The sequence below is a fragment of the Salvelinus alpinus genome, chromosome 5, assembly GCF_045679555.1.
Source record: "Salvelinus alpinus chromosome 5, SLU_Salpinus.1, whole genome shotgun sequence".
NCBI lineage: Eukaryota > Metazoa > Chordata > Actinopteri > Salmoniformes > Salmonidae > Salvelinus > Salvelinus alpinus.
The window spans coordinates 92,858,188-92,879,359 of record NC_092090.1 but is presented as its reverse complement, the minus strand read 5'-3'; the positions used below and the strand labels follow the sequence as shown (position 1 = coordinate 92,879,359).

General features: G+C 43.2%; 1 protein-coding gene across 2 annotated transcripts in view; it reads right to left on the bottom strand.

Moving 5' to 3' along the window:
• LOC139577243 (glutamate receptor ionotropic, delta-2) overlaps positions 1-21,172 on the bottom strand; it is a 662,466-nt gene that overhangs the window by 240,355 nt on the left and 400,939 nt on the right. For both annotated transcript variants that reach the window (XR_011675240.1, XM_071404217.1), the window contains exons 5-6: positions 14,383-14,436; positions 10,017-10,190 (exon numbers count right to left, since the gene is read on the bottom strand). Coding sequence is in view for 1 of the 2 variants with exons in the window: in XM_071404217.1 (XP_071260318.1) it covers positions 10,017-10,190; positions 14,383-14,436 (228 nt within the window). In the remaining variant the exon portion in view is untranslated. The remainder of the gene's footprint in view (positions 1-10,016; positions 10,191-14,382; positions 14,437-21,172) is intronic.

Here is a 21,172-nt window from a genome sequence, read left to right as displayed (position 1 = left end):
TTTCCCCAGATATGGAAAGCCATTGAGCAAGTACTTGGTTTCGACATCTGTGGCTAACCAAAACTTAACTGAAGTCACATGCACCATTATCAGTTTCTATCTGGTTTCTAGGGCCCATTCATCCATATACGACAAATTAGCTTATTTACATTTTATGTTTATTATGTTACTAGTGTTTGCTTAGTAGCCAGAGCTATGCTACGGCGTGAGTGGTCATGCGCTGAATGCATGGACAGCATGTGAGTGGTCATGTGCTGAATGCATGGACAGCATGTGAGTGGTCCTGTGCTGAATGCATGAACAGCACGTGAGTGGTCCTATGCTGAATGCATGAACAGCACGTGAGTGGTCATGTGCTAATTGCATGGACAGCATGTGAGTGGTCCTGTGCTGAATGCATGGACAGCATGTGAGTGGTTCTGTGCTGAATGCATGAACAGCACGTGAGTGGTCATGTGCTGAATGCATGAACAGCACGTGAGTGGTCATGTGCTGAATGCATGAACAGCACGTGAGTGGTCATGTGCTGAATGCATGAACAGCACGTGAGTGGTCATGTGCTAATTGCATGGACAGCATGTGAGTGGTCCTGTGCTGAATGCATGGACAGCATGTGAGTGGTTCTGTGCTGAATGCATGAACAGCACGTGAGTGGTCATGTGCTGATTGCATGGACAGCACGGATATTCTTGGAAAAAGTAACATTTAGAATAAGAGTTGCACCTCTTGAATTTTGAGAGTTATTTGACGAAGGTAAGTGTAATATAAACTGCAGAATATGCTCTTTCTGATACTATATAGAAATCACAATGTTTTACCTGCATGTGACTCTGAAGGAGGATTTAAGAAAGCGATGCTCCTTTCCCTGCATCTGTCAATTGCAAGATGTGCCCATCTCTTCGTGTACAATTTGACAACTGATAGGCCTAATATTGTCACTCATCAGATTATTGTCAATTTGATCTGGTCTATAGGCTAACTCTTATTATGTGTGTAATTCGTGTTGGTATAGTTTAGGTGTAGTTTAGGTGTAGTTTTGGTATAATTCCAGTGTAGTTTTGGTATAGTTTAGGTGTAGTTTTGGTATAGTTTAGGTGTAGTTCTGGTATAATCCCAGTGTAGTTTTGGTATAGTTTAGGTGTAGTTTCAGTGGGCCAGCTGTGCAGGCTGTGCAGGCTGACTGGCATTGTTTGTTTCCTGCTCACCAACTTGGATAAAGTCAAGGATGTGTTTTGCACTATTCTAAAGGCTTACTGCAACACATAGCATGTTCTCGTTTCCCTTTACAATACATTGGATTAGTAATAGAGTTACTGTCAATAAAACAGTACCATAACAGCATATTTTTACAAAGTAAAAGGCAGAAGACAATAGTATCAACCTGCTAGGCACACGGTCAAATGATTAACAGGAGCGCCAATGCTGATGAATAGGCATAACACAAACTTATCATTACACTATTGTTGTTCTAAATTAAATCAACCTCTTCACCCTCATCATTCAGTTACGCCTAATTTAAATTTGATTGTGAAGTAACTTGCACAATTATCGCTCATTCCATCCATTTGTCATTCAGTGGGCTGGCATCTTTTGCTTCGCTGGATAGAGTCAAGGATATGTTTAGAATTATTCTAAAGACCTACTGCCACATGTAGCATGTTTTCGTTTCCCTTACAATACATTTGATTAGTAATAGAGTTATAGTAAACAAAACAGTCCCATAACAGCTTCTTTTTACAAAGTAAAACATTAAAGAGAATGGTATCAACCCCGAAGGCTTGCGGTCAAATTCTTTTCTGCTGATTAAATAGGCATAACACAAACTCATCATTACACTATTGTCTTTCTAAATTAAATCAACCTCTTCACCCTCCTTATCATTCAGTTAGCCCTAATTTAAATTACATTGTGAAGTAAGGTGCACAATTATCACCCATCCATTCTTTGTCATTCTTTCAGTGAGGAGAGAAAGTCTCATTAAAAAAACTGTTAAAGAGGCACAAAATCCTTTTCTGTTTGTGATATCAAAATGTTGACGAATGTAAATAAAATACAAACATTTTGGAAAAGTCAGGGAACGAGCAGGACATAGTTTTTTTGGGGGGCTGATTTTTTAAATTGACCAAATCAAACAACAGTGGCAGTTGGGTTACGGCGGTTCTAGAGCCCAGAGCTGCATCCCAAATGGCATCCTATTCCCTATATAGTGCACTATTCTTGAGGGCCATAGTCAAAATAGTGCACTATAAAGGGAATACGGTGCCATTTAATTTGGGCCACAGCCAGAGGCAGGAGGGGGGAGACAGAGAACAGTTAATTCGGGCCCTGATCGATGGCACTGTGATTTAGCACGAGCGTTGTCTCCGTTTGAATGGCAGTGTAATAAATAGAGTGGCCATTACGTGTGCCGTTGTTTATTAACCTGCAACGCTCGGGCACACTTGTCACAATATCGAGTGCCGTGTTCCAGCACCCACTGTCCTAACCGGGGATGTGGAACGAGCATGGCATCCCCCTGACACAGGCTTTTATAGTCGGGAGGTCACCCATGCATCAAATCAAGTTGAATCAAATTGTATTTGTCACATGCGCCGAATACAACAAGTGTAGACGTTACCATGACATGCTTACTTACTAGCCCTTTCCCAACAATGCAGTTAAAAAGTAATAAAACAATAAAAAAACACAAAATAACAATAACGAGGTTATATACAAGTAGTACCGGTACCGAGTCAGTGTACTGGGGTACAAGAGGTGATTCATTGAGGTAATATGTATATGTAGGGTTTGGTTAGGTGATTAATTGAAGTACTATGTACCAGTACATGTAGTTAGGGGGTGAAAAGCAGAAAGTCCAGGTAGCCTGGACTTTGGGGTAGACACTGTTCAGGAGCCTTTTGGTCCCAGACTTGGTTCTCCGGTATCACTTGCCGTGCTGTAGCAGAGAGAAAAGACTGTGACTTGGGTGGCTAACCATTTTTAGGGCCTTCCTATGACATCGCCTGGTATAGAGGTCCTGGATGACAGGGCGCTCGGCCCCAGTGATGTTCTGGGCCATACGCACCACCCTCTGTAGAGCCTTGAGGTCAGATGCTGAGCAGTTGCCATACCAAGCGGTGATGCAACCAGTCAAGACGCTCTCAATGGTGCAGCTGTAGAACATTTTGAGGATCTCAGGACCCATGCTAAATCCTTTCAGCCTCCTGAGGGGGAAGAGGCGTTGCCGTGCCCTCTTCACAACTGGGTTGGTGTGTTTGGGAAATGATAGGTTAATAATGATGTGGACACCGAAGAACTTAAAGCACTCAACCATCTCCACTACAACCCCATCAATGTGAATGGGGGCATGCTCAGCCCTCCATTTCCTGTAGTCCACAATCAGCTCCTTTGTGTTGCTGACATTGAGGGAGAAATTGTTTCCCTGTCACTACACTAGCAGGTCTCTGACATCCCTGTAGGCAGTCCCATCATTGTCAGCAATCAGGCCTATCACTGTCAATGTCAGTTTTTTATTTGAACCTTTATTTAACCTTTGGGCTAGGGGACAGTATTTTGACGTCTGGATGACAAGCGTGCCCAAAGTAAACTGCCTGTTACTCAGGCCTAGAAGCTAGGATATGCAGATAATTGGTAGATTTGGATAGAAAACACTCTAAAGTTTCGAAAACTGTTAAAGTAATGTCTGTGAGTATAACAGAACTGATATGAAAGGTGAAAACCTGAGGACAAACCATCCAGAACATTTTTTTTCCGGCCCACCACTGATTCCTATGGCTGTCATTTTTAATATGAAGGGAAAACCTCCCAGATTGCAGTTCCTAGGGCTTCCACTAGATGTCAACAGTCTTTAGAAAGAGTTTCAGGCTTGTTTTTGGAAAAATGAGATAGAATTTGTAGTTTTTCTAAGTGGCTCCCATTTCGGCTGTAGTGTTTTCACGCGAGTGGATGAGAGCGCGTACTTTGTTGTTTATCTCCGGTAATGACAATAACGATTCTCCGTCTTAAATTTTATCGTTTATTTACGTATTAGGGTACCTACATTGTTTGACTTGTTTGGAGAAGTTTATTGGCAACGTTTGGGATTCATTTGGTATGCATTTTGAAGGAGGGAAACCGGTGGATTACTGAATAAAACGCGCCAGCTAAACTGAGTTTTTGGGGATATAAAGAAGGACTTTATTGAACAAAAGGACCATTTGTGATGTAGCTGGGACCTTTTGGAGTGCCAACAGAAGAAGATCTTCAAAGGTAAGGCATTTATTTTATCGCTATTTCTGACTTTCGTGGCGCACCTGCCTGGTTGAAATATGTTTTTAATGCTTGTGTGTGCTGGGTGCTGTCCTCAGATAATTGCATGGTGTGCTTTCGCCGTAAAGCCTTTTTGAAATCTGGCACAGTGGCTGTATTAACAAGAAGTTAAGCTTTTTTTCCTGAGGTATGACACTCGTATTTTCATGAATGTTAAATATGACTATTTCTGTAATTTGAATTTCGCACTCATTCCACCAGATGTAGTCGAGGTGGGTCGCTAGCGGCACGTCTAGCCCAAAGAGGTTTTAACTAGGAAAGTCAGTTAAGATCAAATTCTTATTTACAATGACAGTGGGTTAACTGCCTTGTTCAGGGACAGAATTACAGATTTTTTACCTGGTCAGCTCAGAGATTCAATCCAGCAACCTTTTGGTTACTGGCCCAACACTCTAACCACTAGGCTACCTGCCATCAGTAATATAAAAGGGTGTCATTAAGGATATAGCCTGGCTCCCCATGCAAAACAACAGCACAATCACCCAACATACTACAGGACAACATGTTTTAGTATGCTGTGGTTAAATCTGTGTTTGAAATTCCCTGCTCCACTAATGGGCCTTACAGATATTTTTATGTGTTGGGGTACAGAGATGAGGCAGTCATTCAAAAATCATGTTAAAAACTATCATTACACACACAGTGAGTTAATGCAACGTATTATGTGACTTGTTGGGGCATGCTTTCCCAGGAGATATATATATTTTTTTAAATAGCTGTGAAATGGTTGTTTCTGGTGAATTTTTAAGGGAAAATACATCTAAAACTTTCCTCTTAATTTGGTCAATATATCACAACTGAAATGCCAATATTTTTCTGTATTACATTAAAAGGTTGGTATAATTTGAACGGTTCAGTAAGTAACCATGCTTGGCAATTATTTTGTAGAACGTCTGTGAGAAAGTTTGACTGAAAGTTTGCTACGTTACGTAAGTGCTTGAGGGAGTCTACCATTGAATAAAAATAATTGACACCATTAAAATAGAATTTTCCCCTTCAAAAAAGTGCCTTATGACATATTATCCCATATTATATTATCAGGCTGGTATATTATTTAGCAATCAGCATTATCAGCTGTAGCCCAACTGATGTGGTAGGTAGCGGCAGGTAGCCTAGTAGTTAGAGCGTTGGACTTGTAACTGAAAGGTTGCAAGATCAAATCCCCGAGCTGACAAGGTACAAATCTGTCATTCTATCCCTGAACAAGACAGTTAACCCACTGTTCCTAGGCCATCATTGAAAATAAGAATTTGTTCTTAACTGACTTGCCTAGTTAAATTTAAAAAAAAATGCGGTGTAGTGGCTATAAATAAATAGGTTGAAGCATGGGGGTTGCCCATCTGTATTGTGCTAATCTTTAGCTAGATCAGTGCTTCCAACCTTTTGAGTGATGGCCGCCTTTCATTATAGGGGAACATCCCTTGTACTGACTTCAGAGAAAAAGCTCTTCTTTAAGTCAGTAGCCAATTAGAAACAAGTTGTTTCAGAGTTTATAATACAACCAAAGTTGTCCTTGAACTCACAAAATTGAGTCCAATATAACCGTGAACAATTATCACTCGTTTTGAGAAAAAGCTCTCACACACGAGATGTAAAACTGGCAATAGAAACTTTCTCCACTTGAAAAATATCCCTTTATATAAAATTATTATTCGTGCTTATGAATTTAACATGTTAAATGTGACTGTAGTTCTTTATTTGTTACAAGTAGCTCACATAATTAAGGGTTAAGAAGAGAGAGAACAACTTGTTTTCCTTCACAAACCACGACCTCTGAGGAGTGGGACAAACCACGACCTCTGAGGAGTGGGACAAACCACGACCTCTGAGGAGTGGGACAAACCACGACCTCTGAGGAGTGGGACAAACCACGACCTCTGAGGAGTGGGACAAATCACGACCTTCACAAACCACGACCTCTGAGGAGTGGGACATCCACGACCTCTGTGGAGTGGGACAAACCACGACCTTCACAAACCACGACCTCTGAAGAGTGGGACAAACCACGACCTCTGAGGAGTGGGACAAACCACGACCTCTGAGGAATGGGACAAACCACGACCTCTGAGGAGTGGGACAAACCACGACCTCTGAGGAATGGGACAAACCACGACCTCTGAGGAGTGGGACAAACCATGACCTCTGAGGAGTGGGACAAACCAAAAGCATAATTGGCGGTGGGTGGATCCAATTATAAAATTAGGAAGTGAGTAGTACTGCGTAGTGTAAAGCCACAGACAGCCATTGGCCTGTCTCTGATATTGAGGGATCATGACCCCAGCTTTACGTGCATGCATGTGTGTGCGTGTGTGTGTGTGTGTGTGTGTGTGTGTGTGTGGGGGGGGGGGGGGGTCATGGAAATCCTAGGAGTGTGAGGAGGGGCGGCAGTGGCTGGCCTGTTGAGATTGGCTCCTATGAGAGGCTGGGAGATCGCTGACCACTGCTATACAGGAGGAGGAAGTGAGTGTGTGTGCACACAAGTATTTGTGTGTGTGTGCATACGCGCGCATGTGTGTGGGTGGGGGGGGAGTGTGGTCAGGCAGACCCAGATGATGCGCTCCAGTCCAGTGTGAAATTGGGCTTCTTCTGGGGCACTCTCCTGACTGCTCCTCTGCCTCCACACTGACAGAAAACACAGGCCTAACTGCACTATTCACAACTGTACCGGGCACACACTGTCCTCCACTGACTACCACTGCTCTCCGTCTGTCCTCTCAGTATTCCGCACCACGCTTGGCACTGTCTGTCTGTCTGTCTGTCTGTCTGTCTGTCTGTCTGTCTGTCTGTCTGTCTGTCTGTCTGTCTGTCTGTCTGTCTGTCTGTCTGTCTGTCTGTCTGTCTGTCTGTCTGTCTGTCTGTCTGTCTGTCTGTCTGTCTGTCTGTCTGTCTGTGTGCCTGTCTGTCTGTCTGTCTGTCTGTCTGTCTGTCTGTCTGTCTGTCTGTCTGTCTGTCTGTCTGTCTGTCTGTCTGTCTGTCTGTCTGTCTCTTTATGTCTGTCTGTCTGTCTGTCAGTCTTCTACTGATCAAAATAAAAAATAATCTCTGTGTATTACTAAGCACGGTCTGTATCTGTCACTGCTAAACTATATATACAAAACTATGTGGACACCCCTCCAAGTTAGTGGATTTGGCTATTTTAGCCACACCTATTGCTGACAGGTGTATACAATCAAGCACACAATCATGCAAACAATAGAATGGCCTTATTGAGGAGCTCAGTGACTTTCAACTGGGCGCCGTCATAGGATGCCACCTTTCCAACAAGTCAGTTAGTCAAATTTCTGTCCTACTAGAGCTGCCCTGGTAAGTGCTGTTATTGTGAAGTAGAAAGTAATAGGAGTAATAGTGGCTCAGCCGCGAAGTGGTAGGCCACACAAGCTCACAGAACGGGACCGCTGAGTGCTGAAGCACGTAATGCGTAAAAATCGTCTGTCCTCAGTTGCAACACTCACTACCAAGTTCCAAACTGCCCCTGGAAGCAACATCAGCAGAATAACTGTTCATCGGGAGCTTCATGAAATGGGTTTCCATGGCAGACCAGCCACACACAAGCCTAAGATCACCATGCGCAATGCCAAGCTACAGCTGGCGCGATGTAAATCTCTCTGCCATTGGACTCTGGAGCATGCTGTTGAGAAGGGCCATGCTGTTGAGAAGCGCCATGCTGTTGAGAAGGGCCATGCTGTTGAGAAGGGCCATGTTGTTGAGAAGGGCCATGCTGTTGAGAAGGGCCATGTTGTTGAGGATGGCAAGGGCCTCGTCAAACGACTGTTCGAGGAAGAGGAGAGCAGCACAGAGGATGAAGTTGCTGCAACAGATGTGCAAGCAACACCAAACCCGTCAACAACGTTGCAGCAAGCCATCAACCTTTCAACAGAAGAAAGGAGAGAAAGGAATCCAACCTCCTGAAAATCCTCTATAAGGAGTTCTTCCTGTTTGAAGCCGCAAACAACAGATCGAGATACCTGCACCTGTTTGAGGCACTCACCATCAAGGCCACCATCCAGGTCACCTTCAAGGACACCATCCAGGGGACCATCCAGTACACTATCCAGGCCACCATCCAGGCCACCATCCATGACATCACCCAGGACACCTTCCAGGACACCACCCAGGACACCATCCAGGACACCATCCAGGACACCACAGAGGTCGAGCAAGCCTTTTTTAGTCGGTGGACAATTTATATCAAGATCAGGATCCGCCTGAGTGCAGAGGGCACTGTGGTTTTTGAGAGCCCACTTCAGAAGAAAGAATAACAGTTGAACAGGTAGGGCCTATATATGTGCATTATGGGTAGGTTTGTTTGCTACAGGGTGCCAGGTTATTTGACATGTACATTCTTAGAAAAAAACGAAATATCTAGAACCTAAAACGGTTCTTCGGCAGTCTCCATACTAGAACCCTTTGACGAACCCTTTTTTATAAGCCTGTAGCCTGTAACCTCTGTTTGTGTGGCTCGAGAAGGCTCTCTTCTTTATGCTATATTTGTTAGGCTGGGTTGGATTTATTTATTTCATGTTATTATGTAGGCCTAGTCCAAGTTTGTGAAGCCAGAAGGCTCACGTTTTATTTATTTTCATGCCATGGCTGTCACGCCGTCTCCCGCTCCCCTTCTCCAGCGCTCCACGTCGCCGGTCTACTAACCACCCGCCCTGGCAACCATCATTACGCACACACCTGCTCCCCATCATTACGCACACCTGGACTTCATCATCACCTGGATGACCTTCTCTTTATGTAGCTCTCAGTGGCCTCAGTCGTCACACAGTGTTGGTTTGTTTTCATGCACGTTCTGTACGCTTCTCTTGTTAATCTGCATTCTTCATTCTTCACTCATCTGCTACACCTGCTCCCTGAATCCCGGTGTATATGTGACAGTGGCTATATTTGGGATATGATGTAGTCTAGCCTATGTGTTTTGACCAATTGTTAAAATAATGTTTTCCTAAGTGATTCAGACTGTTCCAAAACTCCGACATAAATAGGCATAAACATTTAAAAAAGAAGACATTGAGAGATCATTGACTTAAAAGCTCTAGAAATAGACTACCATACATTTTCAGGCTAAAGTAGGCTAACGAATGATGACGAATGATAATGAATGCAACATGAAAATGTTAGCTTTATGTATAATAATACACCTAAGAATGTTCCATGTCCGACTGGCGGGAAACACCGGCTTACCGGGGAGAAAAGTGATTCATTCTCCGGAAGGAAAATGTAAAAAATTTGGTGAAAATATAAAACCCTAGGTACAATGTTCTTTTCCTCCCTGCATTTGTTGTTTTTGAAGGCTTGATGTTCAACAATAATTATAGACACAATATTGCTGCCCAGGGACACATTTACATTTTTTTATAACAACAAAGAAATGATGCGCCACATTTCCATGATAATATTGCATTGAATTATGATGTTTGATACAAACAAATTGTGGGCCTACTTCCCCAAAAATGAATTACAAAGTCGGGAAGCCTGGGGGCACAGGGCGACAACGTTGGTGCCATCAACAACTTTGAGATAATTTGAAGTTGTGAAATTGGAGGAAAAGGAGGGGTGGCAAAGGGGGTGACAATGGCATAATGGGAAAGACACCACATTCCAGATGAAGTTAACTACTTTTGACAAGGCTCTGGTCTAAAGTAGTAGACTATATAAGCAAAAGGGAACCATTCGGGACACGCCCTTGGTGTGTTGTGTGTTACCTCCAGTGTCTGAGCCTTGGGGTCCTTGGGGTCGCAGAGGGAGGTGTTGATGCGGTGGTTGTGCTTGACGCAGCGCTGGCTGGTGTTCTGGGGCAGGGGGAAGGTCTGCCTGATCAGGGTCAGACGCCCGATCGACTTCATCACCAGTTCTTGGACGTCCTGGTCTGAGATTTCCTGCAGGATCCCAAAGAGTCCCACACACGCACACACGCACGCACGCAGGCAGACAGACAGACAGACAGACAGACAGACACACCCCGGGAAAAAGTGGGTTCAGAAGAACAGAGGGAAAACAATTATTTTCCCTATAAACAAATACACAACTGATATAAAGGGATTTATTGTAATCATATACTGTACTAGTCCTATTGTAATCGTATAGTAATTGTATAGTAATCCTATAGTAATTGTTTAGTAATCATATAGTAATTGTATAGTAATCCTATAGTAAATGTATAGTAATCCTATAGTATTCATTTAGTGATCATATAGTAATCCTATAGTAATCATATAGTAATCGTATAGTAAGCGTATAGTAATCCTATAGTTATTGTATAGTAATCATATAGTGATCATATAGAAATGGTATAGTAAACGTATAGTAATCCTATAGTAATCATATAGTAAGCTTATAGTAATCCTATAGTAATTGTATAGTAATCATATAGTAATCCTATAGTAATTGTATAGTAATCCTATAGTAATCCTATAGTAATCATATAGTAATCATATAGTAATCGTATAGTAATTGTATAGTACTCGTATAGTAATCCTATAGTAATCCTATAGTAATCCTATAGTAATTGTACAGTAATCCTATAGTAAGTTTGGCAGCAGGTAGCCTAGCTGTTAAAAGCATTGGATGCGTTGGGCCAGTAACCAAAAGGTGAAAAGCCTGTGCTCTTGAGCAAAGCACTTAACCCTAATTGCTCCTGTAAGTCACTGCGGAGAAGAGTGTCTTCTATATAACTAAAATGTAAATGTAATCATCAATATGTCATGGATCAATTCATACAGTAAATTTCATTTATTATACTATTCCCATATTGTGTTAAGAAAGCACTTGAGGCCTCGTGCACCTAGCCATTACTCATTTGATGTAAACCCTGATCACATGAGAGGGGAGTGAGTGAGGTGCATAGAAGAGAGAGAGCGCATGTGCATGTGTTCGTCCTTGTGGAACCTTGCTAATTTTAGCCTAAAGACATCTCCCTCTTTTTAGACCGGACATGCAGAGCGCGGGGAGCAGGGTCTGATGATTTAATGAATGCAGACGTCGGAACGTCCCTGGTGAAGGTAGCTCCAAAACTCCACCAAGCTGTTCTGGCTGACTGATTTTTATTTGCACATGTTTCGTCTGCATGACATTGGTGATGGTGACCGCGTCCACTAATATCACTGCTCTGGTGGCCATTTTCCACATCCAAACAGAACGCAACGATACACCTGCCTGTCAACAGAGGAACATCCAATTTAATTTCAAACGATTTAGCAATGTGATGTGTCAAATTCTGGTCTCTTTGTAATAGGCAACGGCCCAAACATTTCCTCCCAGTAAAATGAGGAAGGGGATTATCTCGCAAAGCTCTGACAAAAGGCCGAATAAACACAGAAAAGTGGTAAACTTGCTGCCAAAAAAAGCATTGCCGTTCCCCGAGCATAGCGTGATCAAGGGCAAGAAAATAAACATTGTCAGGGAGGCATATGGTTTTACAAGTTTTTACAAACTCCTCCGAAGTGCTGGTACGTACCAACTGACAAACGTCAACTAATTTGACTTTCAGTGGACATGTACTAAAAGCTCTTGGCATGTCGTCAGTGTAAATTATTGGGACATGACTGTGGTCCCTCTGGGGGCCTCGGCGGTTAAGGCTTAATTAGGGTCAGGGATTTGCCCCGACTTGTTTTCTGTCAAACTTCCTGTCTAGATTACATGACATATCAGCCATGACTAGGAGTCCGCATGGCAAGGAGAATGTCATCTAACTTGACGTGTGATACTTTTGGACAAATGCTAAGGCGATTGACATTTAAAATAGGAGAGCGGGTTCATCTCTGAATAGACCAAAGTGATTACAGATGCCGTATCTTAATTTGATCATCCTGTTGTTGCAGGAACTTGTAGCAAACTTGTACAGATGTCAGATCTTAACTTGAGCAGTTCTCCTTCTCTCCATGCCGGGGCAGTGGAATCATGGGGATCAGGGCTTGCTTTCAAAATTATGTTCTCTCTTGTTCGCTCAAACGCTTATATATCTTAATAACACAAGATAGATATTGGTCTCCACTAGGCAAAGGCATACAAGAGTCTACTGCATATTAAGGTTACGAATGAACTGTCAAACTTGAGGTCAATCATGGCGTGGTCTAGCAGTTAGGGCTGCTGCCTTCAGGGTGCAAATATAGGTCTACCGCATGGGTTTGGTTCCGGCCCACGTCCTTCTGGCACAAATAACTCAAACGCCTGATTGACTTGATGTAGTTACACATTTCAGTTCAGGGTTCACTTTGGTTGCAAACATCTTCTAGAGAGCGGTAATGAGGTGACCAATAATGGTTACAATTGAGATCAGCTGTGCAGGTGAATTTAGCGTGTATTGATGGTTTAACGAGACAACTGGTAACACTAAGGATGCTGCCTTATGAGGCAGAATTTCTAGGAAGGATGTCAAAATTGGCATGTCCCAATCCCATGCATCCTTTGCTATCCCATAACACCTGGCGGCACTGCAAAAATGTATAAAAATTCGGAATTAATGGCGGACAGAAGTCCCCCGCTTGGGATAAAATTTTCCAGAAGAATAAGGATTACCCTTGCCTGTTTGAAGGTTTGTCTGTAGCAAACTGGCTCAAATTAAGATCCTACATCTGTAGGTTCAAGACAACTTCATCTAATATATTTATGAATAAGTTGAAGCTACTTTCTATGCTCTTCAGTCTGAGTTAAAGTCATGCTATCAGTCTAGTATAGTTCTGGTATTACTGGCATATTCTTGAGCTTTGAATTCCTATCGATGGCATCTTTGCATTCTGAGAGTGACGCTGAGCCGATTCACAAGTAAACTTACTGTATTCAGGTTGGTCTTTTAACACGAGTTAGCAAGAGCAACCCTAGCGGGGACTGTGAATGTCTGGCTATGTCCCAATTATCTCTCTTTTCTCACAAAAGTGTACACTGTTTACTTCCCGTCACTGATTTGAAAGGAAATGACAGGTATAAGAAATCCCCACAAGCCCATGTCCCAACAAATCCACTGCTATTAGATTTGTGGGAAGTAGTGAACGAGAGATATATTATTAGGATGAACCTTCTAGTTCCCTCAAACCTATCCTGGTAACTACAGGGGACCATCCCCCAGCAGACCCAAATCCATCCTGGTAACTACAGGGGACCATCCCCCAGCAGACCCAAATCCATCCTGGTAACTACAGGGGACCATCCCCCAGCAGACCCAAATCCATCCTGGTAACTACAGGGGACCATCCCCCAGCAGACCCAAATCCATCCTGGTAACTACAGGGGACCATCCCCCAGCAGACCCAAATCCATCCTGGTAACTACAGGGGACCATCCCCCAGCAGACCCAAATCCATCCTGGTAACTACAGGGGACCATCCCCCAGCAGACCCAAATCCATCCTGGTAACTACAGGGGACCATCCCCCAGCAGACCCAAATCCATCCTGGTAACTACAGGGGCCCATCCCCCAGCAGACCCAAATCCATCCTGCTCTTATTGGAGGAAGAGCGTGGAAAAGAATCCCTCCGTCGTCGGCGGACCCCATTTCAATTTCTCTTGAAGTGGTATTATTTTTTTCCTCACTTGCCAGTATTCATTTGGATCAGTGTGTTGGCATTTGTCCTCATTCACCCCGCCATGTGGAACAAGCCAAGCAGGGAGGCATGGAAGGAAAGTGCGAGAGAGAGAGAGAGAGAGAACAAGCGAGAGAGAGGGCAGAGTGTTCCAGCCTGTCTTCATGCCATACGTCCCCACATATAGAGGGGAACGGTCAATTATGAATGCTCTGCTTTTCAATCCGAACTTCAGTGTGGTGAGTTGTAGATAAAGGAACATCATTATAGCCATCATCTCTCATTCATATTAAAGATAAAACCTGGCCGTAGCTGTCCTTTCAACATGAAACGTGTTCATTTATTACAAGAGGGATTCAGCAGAAAATCAGTAAAGTCTGTGTCTTTGTTTGAGTTCATTTTGAGGGTATTTGTGATACCCCCCCACCCCCCCAGTGTTCTGCAGTACCCCCTACTGTTACCTCGGCAGACAGCTATTAGCATACCCACCCCAAACACAACAACACTACAACCCAGCATGCCACACTGTAGCCTTGGCTGCCTCCGCACTGACCTCATTGATGATGACCCAGTGACAGTCGAACGCCATGAGATTCGTCTCCACAACCTGAAAAACACAACGATAGAGAGACAAAATATATTAGAATATATATTCAGGAATTCAATGCATATTTTGGCAGGATTGACCAGCCTGAGTAATATTATACATTTCTAAAATATGCATCTGATGGTGCAATTATCCACTTTAAAGCAAATGCTTTTGACTGTGTATGCGTAGTACGTGTTCACCTTCTGACGCCTCTAACTGTAAGTAGACTGCAGTCATGAAAGCTGTCAAGCTATTTAACCCACGGGGAAGTTCAGCGTTACAGCGTGATTGAAAGTTAAGGGCAATGGTCCCGCGTTAGCAGACCGTATACACGGTAAACGCTGCATATGTCCTTTACATTTCTATCACTCAATCTGTACTGCTTCAGTGATACACACTGAATAGAGACACACAATCTGTACTGCTTCAGTGATACACACTGAATAGAGACACACAATCTGTACTGCTTCAGTGATACACACTGAATAGAGACACACAATCTGTACTGCTTCAGTGATACACACTGAATAGAGACACGCAATCTGTACTGCTTCAGTGATACACACTGAATAGAGACACACAATCTGTACTGCTTCAGTGATACACACTGAATAGAGACACACAATCTGTACTGCTTCAGTGATACACACTGAATAGAGACCCTCATTTTATGGACATCATGAGACAGCTGGGTGGATCATGCTATATGGAAATGCTGTAGTCTCTCATAAAAAATGGAGTATGCAGTGGGTGGGAGAAAAACCTATGAATACTTTATACAAACAAGCATAAATATGTATCCATGTCAACTCTTAACTAGCGATAATATTTTGGCATCATGGAGCTGCTAATGGAGCAAACACCATAATTTGTGTAATTCCAGAGAGCAGAAATGACAGTTACTGTAAAGCAAAAACACAACGATAGGAATTAGGGTGCATCGCGGTGGGAGCACTTAAACTTAAACACACACACACGCACGCACGCGCACACACACACATTTATATTGTGTGTTTACAGTTGAGCGAGTAGCGCATCCTGAGTGTTGTATGTAGAGTGATGTCAAAACCCTCTCCCTCTCACACACACACACACACACACACACACACACACACACACACACACACACACACACACACACACACACACACACACACACACACACACACACACACACACACACACACACACACACACACACACACACACACACACACACACACACACACAAACAAATATAATCATAATAATAATAACAATATTATATCAAATCAAATCCAACTTTATTTGTCACATGCACTGAATAAAACAGGTGTAGACCTTACCATGAAATGCTTACAAGCCCTTAACCCACAATGCAGTTCAAGAAAGAGTTAAGAAAATATTTACCAAAGAAACTAAAGTAAAACATAAAATAAAAAGTAAAAAATAAAATAACAAGAACGAGGCTATACACAGGGGATACCGATAACGAGTCATGTAGTACATGTAGGCAGGGGAAAAGTGACTATGCATAGATAATATACAGCGAGTAGCAGAAGTGTAAAAACAAAAGGGGGGGGGGGGGGTCAATGTAAATTGTCCGGGTGGCCAACTGCTAATACTAAGGATGCTGCTTTTGGACCTAGACATGGCGCTCCGGTACCACTTGCCGTGCGGTAGCAGAGAGAACAGACTATGACTTGGCCATTTTTTGGGCCTTCCTTATCATCATCATCATCAATAATGATAATATTAATCATTATTACAATTTGCCCTGTTACACATCAACATGTGTTTCTTCATATCCCAACTTCCCCTGACACACCCGTGGAGAGTGGGGTCAGGGCCAGTGTCACCCTTATCCGGCGCTCCTGGAGCAATGGGGTTAGTGCCTTGCTCAAGGGAACAGAGACAGATATTTCACCTTGTTGGCTCTGGGATTCAAACCGGTGACCTTTCAGTTACTGGTCCAATGCTCTAACCTTGTTTGTTCTGCGTTTAAAGACATTTCTTATTCCCCACTCTTTCCCCATTCTCTTCCATTGTGTGTCTCTCTCTCTCTCTCTCTCTAACAACAACAACAATAATAAGACGAATAATAATAATAATAGTAACAATAATAGTAATAACAATAATAGTAATAACAATAATAGTAACAACAATAATAGTAACAATAATAGTAACAACAATAATAATAATAGTAATAACAATAATACCACTAATAGTAATAACAATCATACTAATAATAATGTATTTACTATTTACTATGCAGATGTTATTATTCAGTGTCCCGTAGGCTATGGCAAACAAATACATACTTGGCTGCAAGAGGAGACATTGCTCCTTTTGCCTATGATCATTTTTTGTTTTTCCTCTGGGTTTATAAATTAAAATTAGGAATAAATGTAGTAATTTCTGTGAATAATGAATCTCTTGTTGGGGAATATTACCTCCCCATGTCGTGCAGTGACCACATACACACTCCTCTTTGGGTAGCCATGTATTTTTATATACAGTATCTCTCTCTCTGCTCTGCTCTGCTCTCCCAAGCAGATCCCTAGCTTCTCTGTACATGTCTCAGTTCCCTTCTTCCTCTCCTCCTTCCACACATCTCCATCACTCTCCCATCTACAAGGACAAGTCTTCCTCTCCTCCTTCCACACATCTCCATCACTCTCCCATCTACAAGGACAAGTCTTCCTCTCCTCCTTCCACACATCTCCATCACTCTCCCATCTACAAGGACAAGTCTTCCTCTTCGCCGGCAGCACCCCGTGTTTCTCCTGCTCAATGTATTTCATTCAACCTAATTGTCTAGGTGACTAAAGCGGGGGTGTCATAAAACACTTTAGTCATAAACAAAAGCAACAGCTGGAGAGTATGACAGCGGAGCGTTAATAGTGGTTTAATCTCCTACAAAGACTCAATAAAACTTCATAATTACACTGTAGACAAGTCCCATAAAACAACCTGTCAATTGGACTGAGACAGTGAGATAAGGCAAACAGAGAGGGAGAGGTTTTTCACTCTCGTCCTGTTGCTCTATCTGCTCTCTCCCTCTTTCTCTGCCACCCCCTCTCTGTCTCCCTCTCCAATCCCTCTCTCTTTCTCTTACTACCACTTGTCAATCATGGTCTCTCTCTCGCTCCCTCCCTCCCTCCCTCTTTCTGTCTCTCTCTTCCTCGCTCCACTCTGTCCACTGGTCACTCAGCCAGATAGTAACCATGACAACCACGTGGGTGTCATCGGTGAGGGCCATGATGACACTGGAAGCCCATCTCTGTGCCAGACATGATAGGAACTATTTACAGCCCTGGCTGAGACTTACTGACTGGTCATTTATTTCTGAACTCTATTTCTGCCCTGCTCCCTAGTCCCGCTCTCTCTTTCTCTCTCTCTCTTTCTCTTTCTCTCTCTTTCTCTCTCTCCGGCTCTCTCTCTCTCTCTCTCTCTCTATATATATACTGTATATATCTCTCCTGCTCTCTCTCTCTCCCATCCCCCCCTCTCTATATCTCTCTCCCACACCTCCCCCTCTCTCTCCCACCACCCATCTCTCTTTATCCCCCCTGCAATCTCTCTCTGATGACTTGCAAGTTTACTGCCTGCTATGTTTTCATGATGATCCTGCTGACTTCCAGCACAGTATTTGTGTGAAGTGGTATGTGAAACATGCTCGCCACACAGAGCACAGATGGGGCTATGCTTCACTGACTCACAGCGGGAAGAGACGGAGTGTGTGTGTGCTTGTGTGTGTGTGTGTGTGTGTGCATCTGTGTGTGTGTGCATGTGTGTGTGTGTGTGTGTGTGTGTGTGTGTGTGTGTGTGTGTGTGTGTGTGTGTGTGTGTGTGTGTGTGTGTGTGTGTGTGTGTGTGTGTGTGTGTGTGTGTGTGTGTGTGTGTGTGTGTGTGTGTGTGCATGAGTACATGCCAGCCCACCTCAGGCTCTCTGTGTTCGTTCACGCCCATTAGTACTCTCCCCAGCTTGTCCAAGGGCAGATGTTTCTGCCTAATTAGAGAAAGGCCAGAATTCCGGTGGAAGATGTGCTCCTCTGGGGATTGGCTGCTGTAACCAACACGTCAGTTCAAGGTTGTTAACACACAACTGATGACCAAAATAGAGCGGCCAACGAGAAATCTGGACCAGAAGCAAGCCGCTCTCTATGGCACCACCCAACAAGGCCTGGGACATTAGACTTTGCCTCGCCGCATTAGTCCACGGCCAAGGAGAAAGCTATTGATTTTGCCAGCATGTACGGACACAGAGACGCTCCTCCTGATGGTCCGGCTTGCTGGTTTGGAGCCATGTGCAGGGGATTCTTTCAACCAAAAAACTTTCTGCCCGAAAGAATCCGAGCAGATAGTAAGCCGATTCATTACCTCCAGTGGCAAGAACAAGTATGTGAACCCTTTGGAATGACCTGGATTTCTGCATAAATTGGTCATCAAATTTGATCTGATCTTCATCTAAGTCACAATAGACAAACACAGTCTGCTTAAACTAATAACACAAAAAAAATACGTTTTCATGTCTCTATTGAACACACCGTGTAAACATTCACAGTGCAGGGTGGAAATAGTATGTGAACGCTTGGATTTAAAATAACTGGTTGACCCTCCTTTGGCAGCAATAAACTCAACCAAATGTTTTCTGTAGTTGCGGATCAGACCTGCACAACGGTCAGGAGGAATTTTGGACCATTCATCTTTGCAGAACTCTTTCAGTTCAGCAATATTCTTAGGATGTCTGGTGTGAACCGCTCTCGAGGTCATGGCACAGCATTTTAGATCAGGTTGAGGTCAGGACACTGACTGGTCCACTCCAGAAGGTGTATTTTCTTCTGTTGAAGCCATTCTGTTGTTGATTTATTTCCGTGTTTTGGGTCGTTGTTGTGGTGCATCACCCAACTTCTGTTGACTTTCAATTGGCGGACAGATAGCCTAACATTCTCCTGAAAAATGTCTTGATAAAAGTAATTTTTATGTCGTTGATAGCAAGCTGTCCAGGCCTTGATGCAGCAAGCATCCCCAAACCATGATTCACCCTCCACCATACTTTAAGGTTGGCATGAGGTTTTGATGTTGGTGAGCTGTGCCTTTTTTCTCCACACATAGTGTTGTGTGTTCCTTCCAAACAACTGAGCTGTAGTTTCATCTGTCCACAGAATATTTTGCCAGAAGCGCTGTGTAACATCCAGGTGCTCTTTTGCGTACTTCAGACGTGCAGCAATGTTTTTCTTGGACAGCAGTGGCTTCTTCCGTGGTGTCCTCCCATGAACACCATTCTTGTTTAGTGTTTTACATATCGTAGACTCGTCAACAGAGCTGTTAGCATGTTCCAGAGATTTCTGCAAGTCTTTAGCCGACACTCTAGGATTCTTCTTAACCTCTGCACTGTGCTCTTGCAGTCATCTTTGCAGGACGGCCACTCCTAGTGTCACGCCCTGACCATAGTTTGCTTTGTATGTTTTATGTTTTGGTTGGTCAGGGTGTGATCTGTGTGGGCATTCTATGCTGTATGTCTGGTTTGTATATTTCTATGTGTTTGGCCTGATATGGTTCTCAATCAGAGACAGGTGTTTTGCGTTGTCTCTGATTGGGAACCATATTTAGGTAGCCTGTTTTGTATTGTGGGTTGTGTGTTATTGTCTATGTTATGTTGCATGTTAGCACATTGTTTATATAGCGGTCACGTTCGTCTTATTCGTTTTGTTTTGTAAGTTTGTTTAAGTGTTCTTCATTAAAGATAGAAGAATGTATTCAAAACACACTGCGCTTTGGTCCACTTCTTACGATGATCGTGACACCTAGGGAGAGTAGCAACAGTGCTGGACTTTCTCCATTTATAGACAATGTATCTTACCGTGGACTGATGAACTTCACGGCTTTTAGAGATACTTTTGTAACCCTTTCCAGCTTTATGCAAGTCAACAATTTTTAATCTTAGGTCTTCTGAGATCTCTTTTGTTTGAGGCATGGTTCACATCAGGCAATGCTTCTTGTGGATAGCAAACTCAAATATTGTGTTTTTTATAGGGCAGGGCAGCTCTAACCAACATCTCCAATCTCGTCTCATTGATTGGACTCCAGGTTAGCTGACTCCTGACTCCAATTAGCTTTTGGAAAAGTAATTAGCCTAGGGGTTCACATTTCCTACCTACACTGTGAATGTTTAAAGGATGTATTCAATATAGAAAAGAAAAACACAATAATTTGTGTGTTATTAGTGTGTTTGTCTATTGTTGTGACTAAGATGAAGATCAGATCAAATTTTTTGACTAATTTATGCAGAAATCCAGGTAATTCCAAAGGGTTCACATACTTTTTCTTGCCACTGTAACCAAGGATAAACTCAGCCTAAGGTTAAAAGGCTTGAAGCACGGCTCTCATTAAGACACCAGTGAGGTTTGCCTTGCTTTGCTCTGCGCTAGGAAAGCAGAGGGCTTAAGTGAGTGAGTGAGTCCTGCACGGTGATTCTTTTTATCTGACTGACAGCTAGCTAGGTAACTGCCGTTGTGTCTCATAGATCAAAGCATCTGTGATTAGACTGTGAGAGATAGAGCTCCTCATCCACCATCAGTATCACCCTTAAATCAGACACACGGTGCTGTATCTGTTCCAGAACCCTGGGAAACAGGATATATCTGTTCCAGAACCCTGGGAACCTGGATATATGTGTTCCAGAACACTGGGAATCTGGATATATCTGTTCCAGAACCCTGGGAACCTGGATATATCTGTTCCAGAACCCTGGGAACCTGGATATATCTGT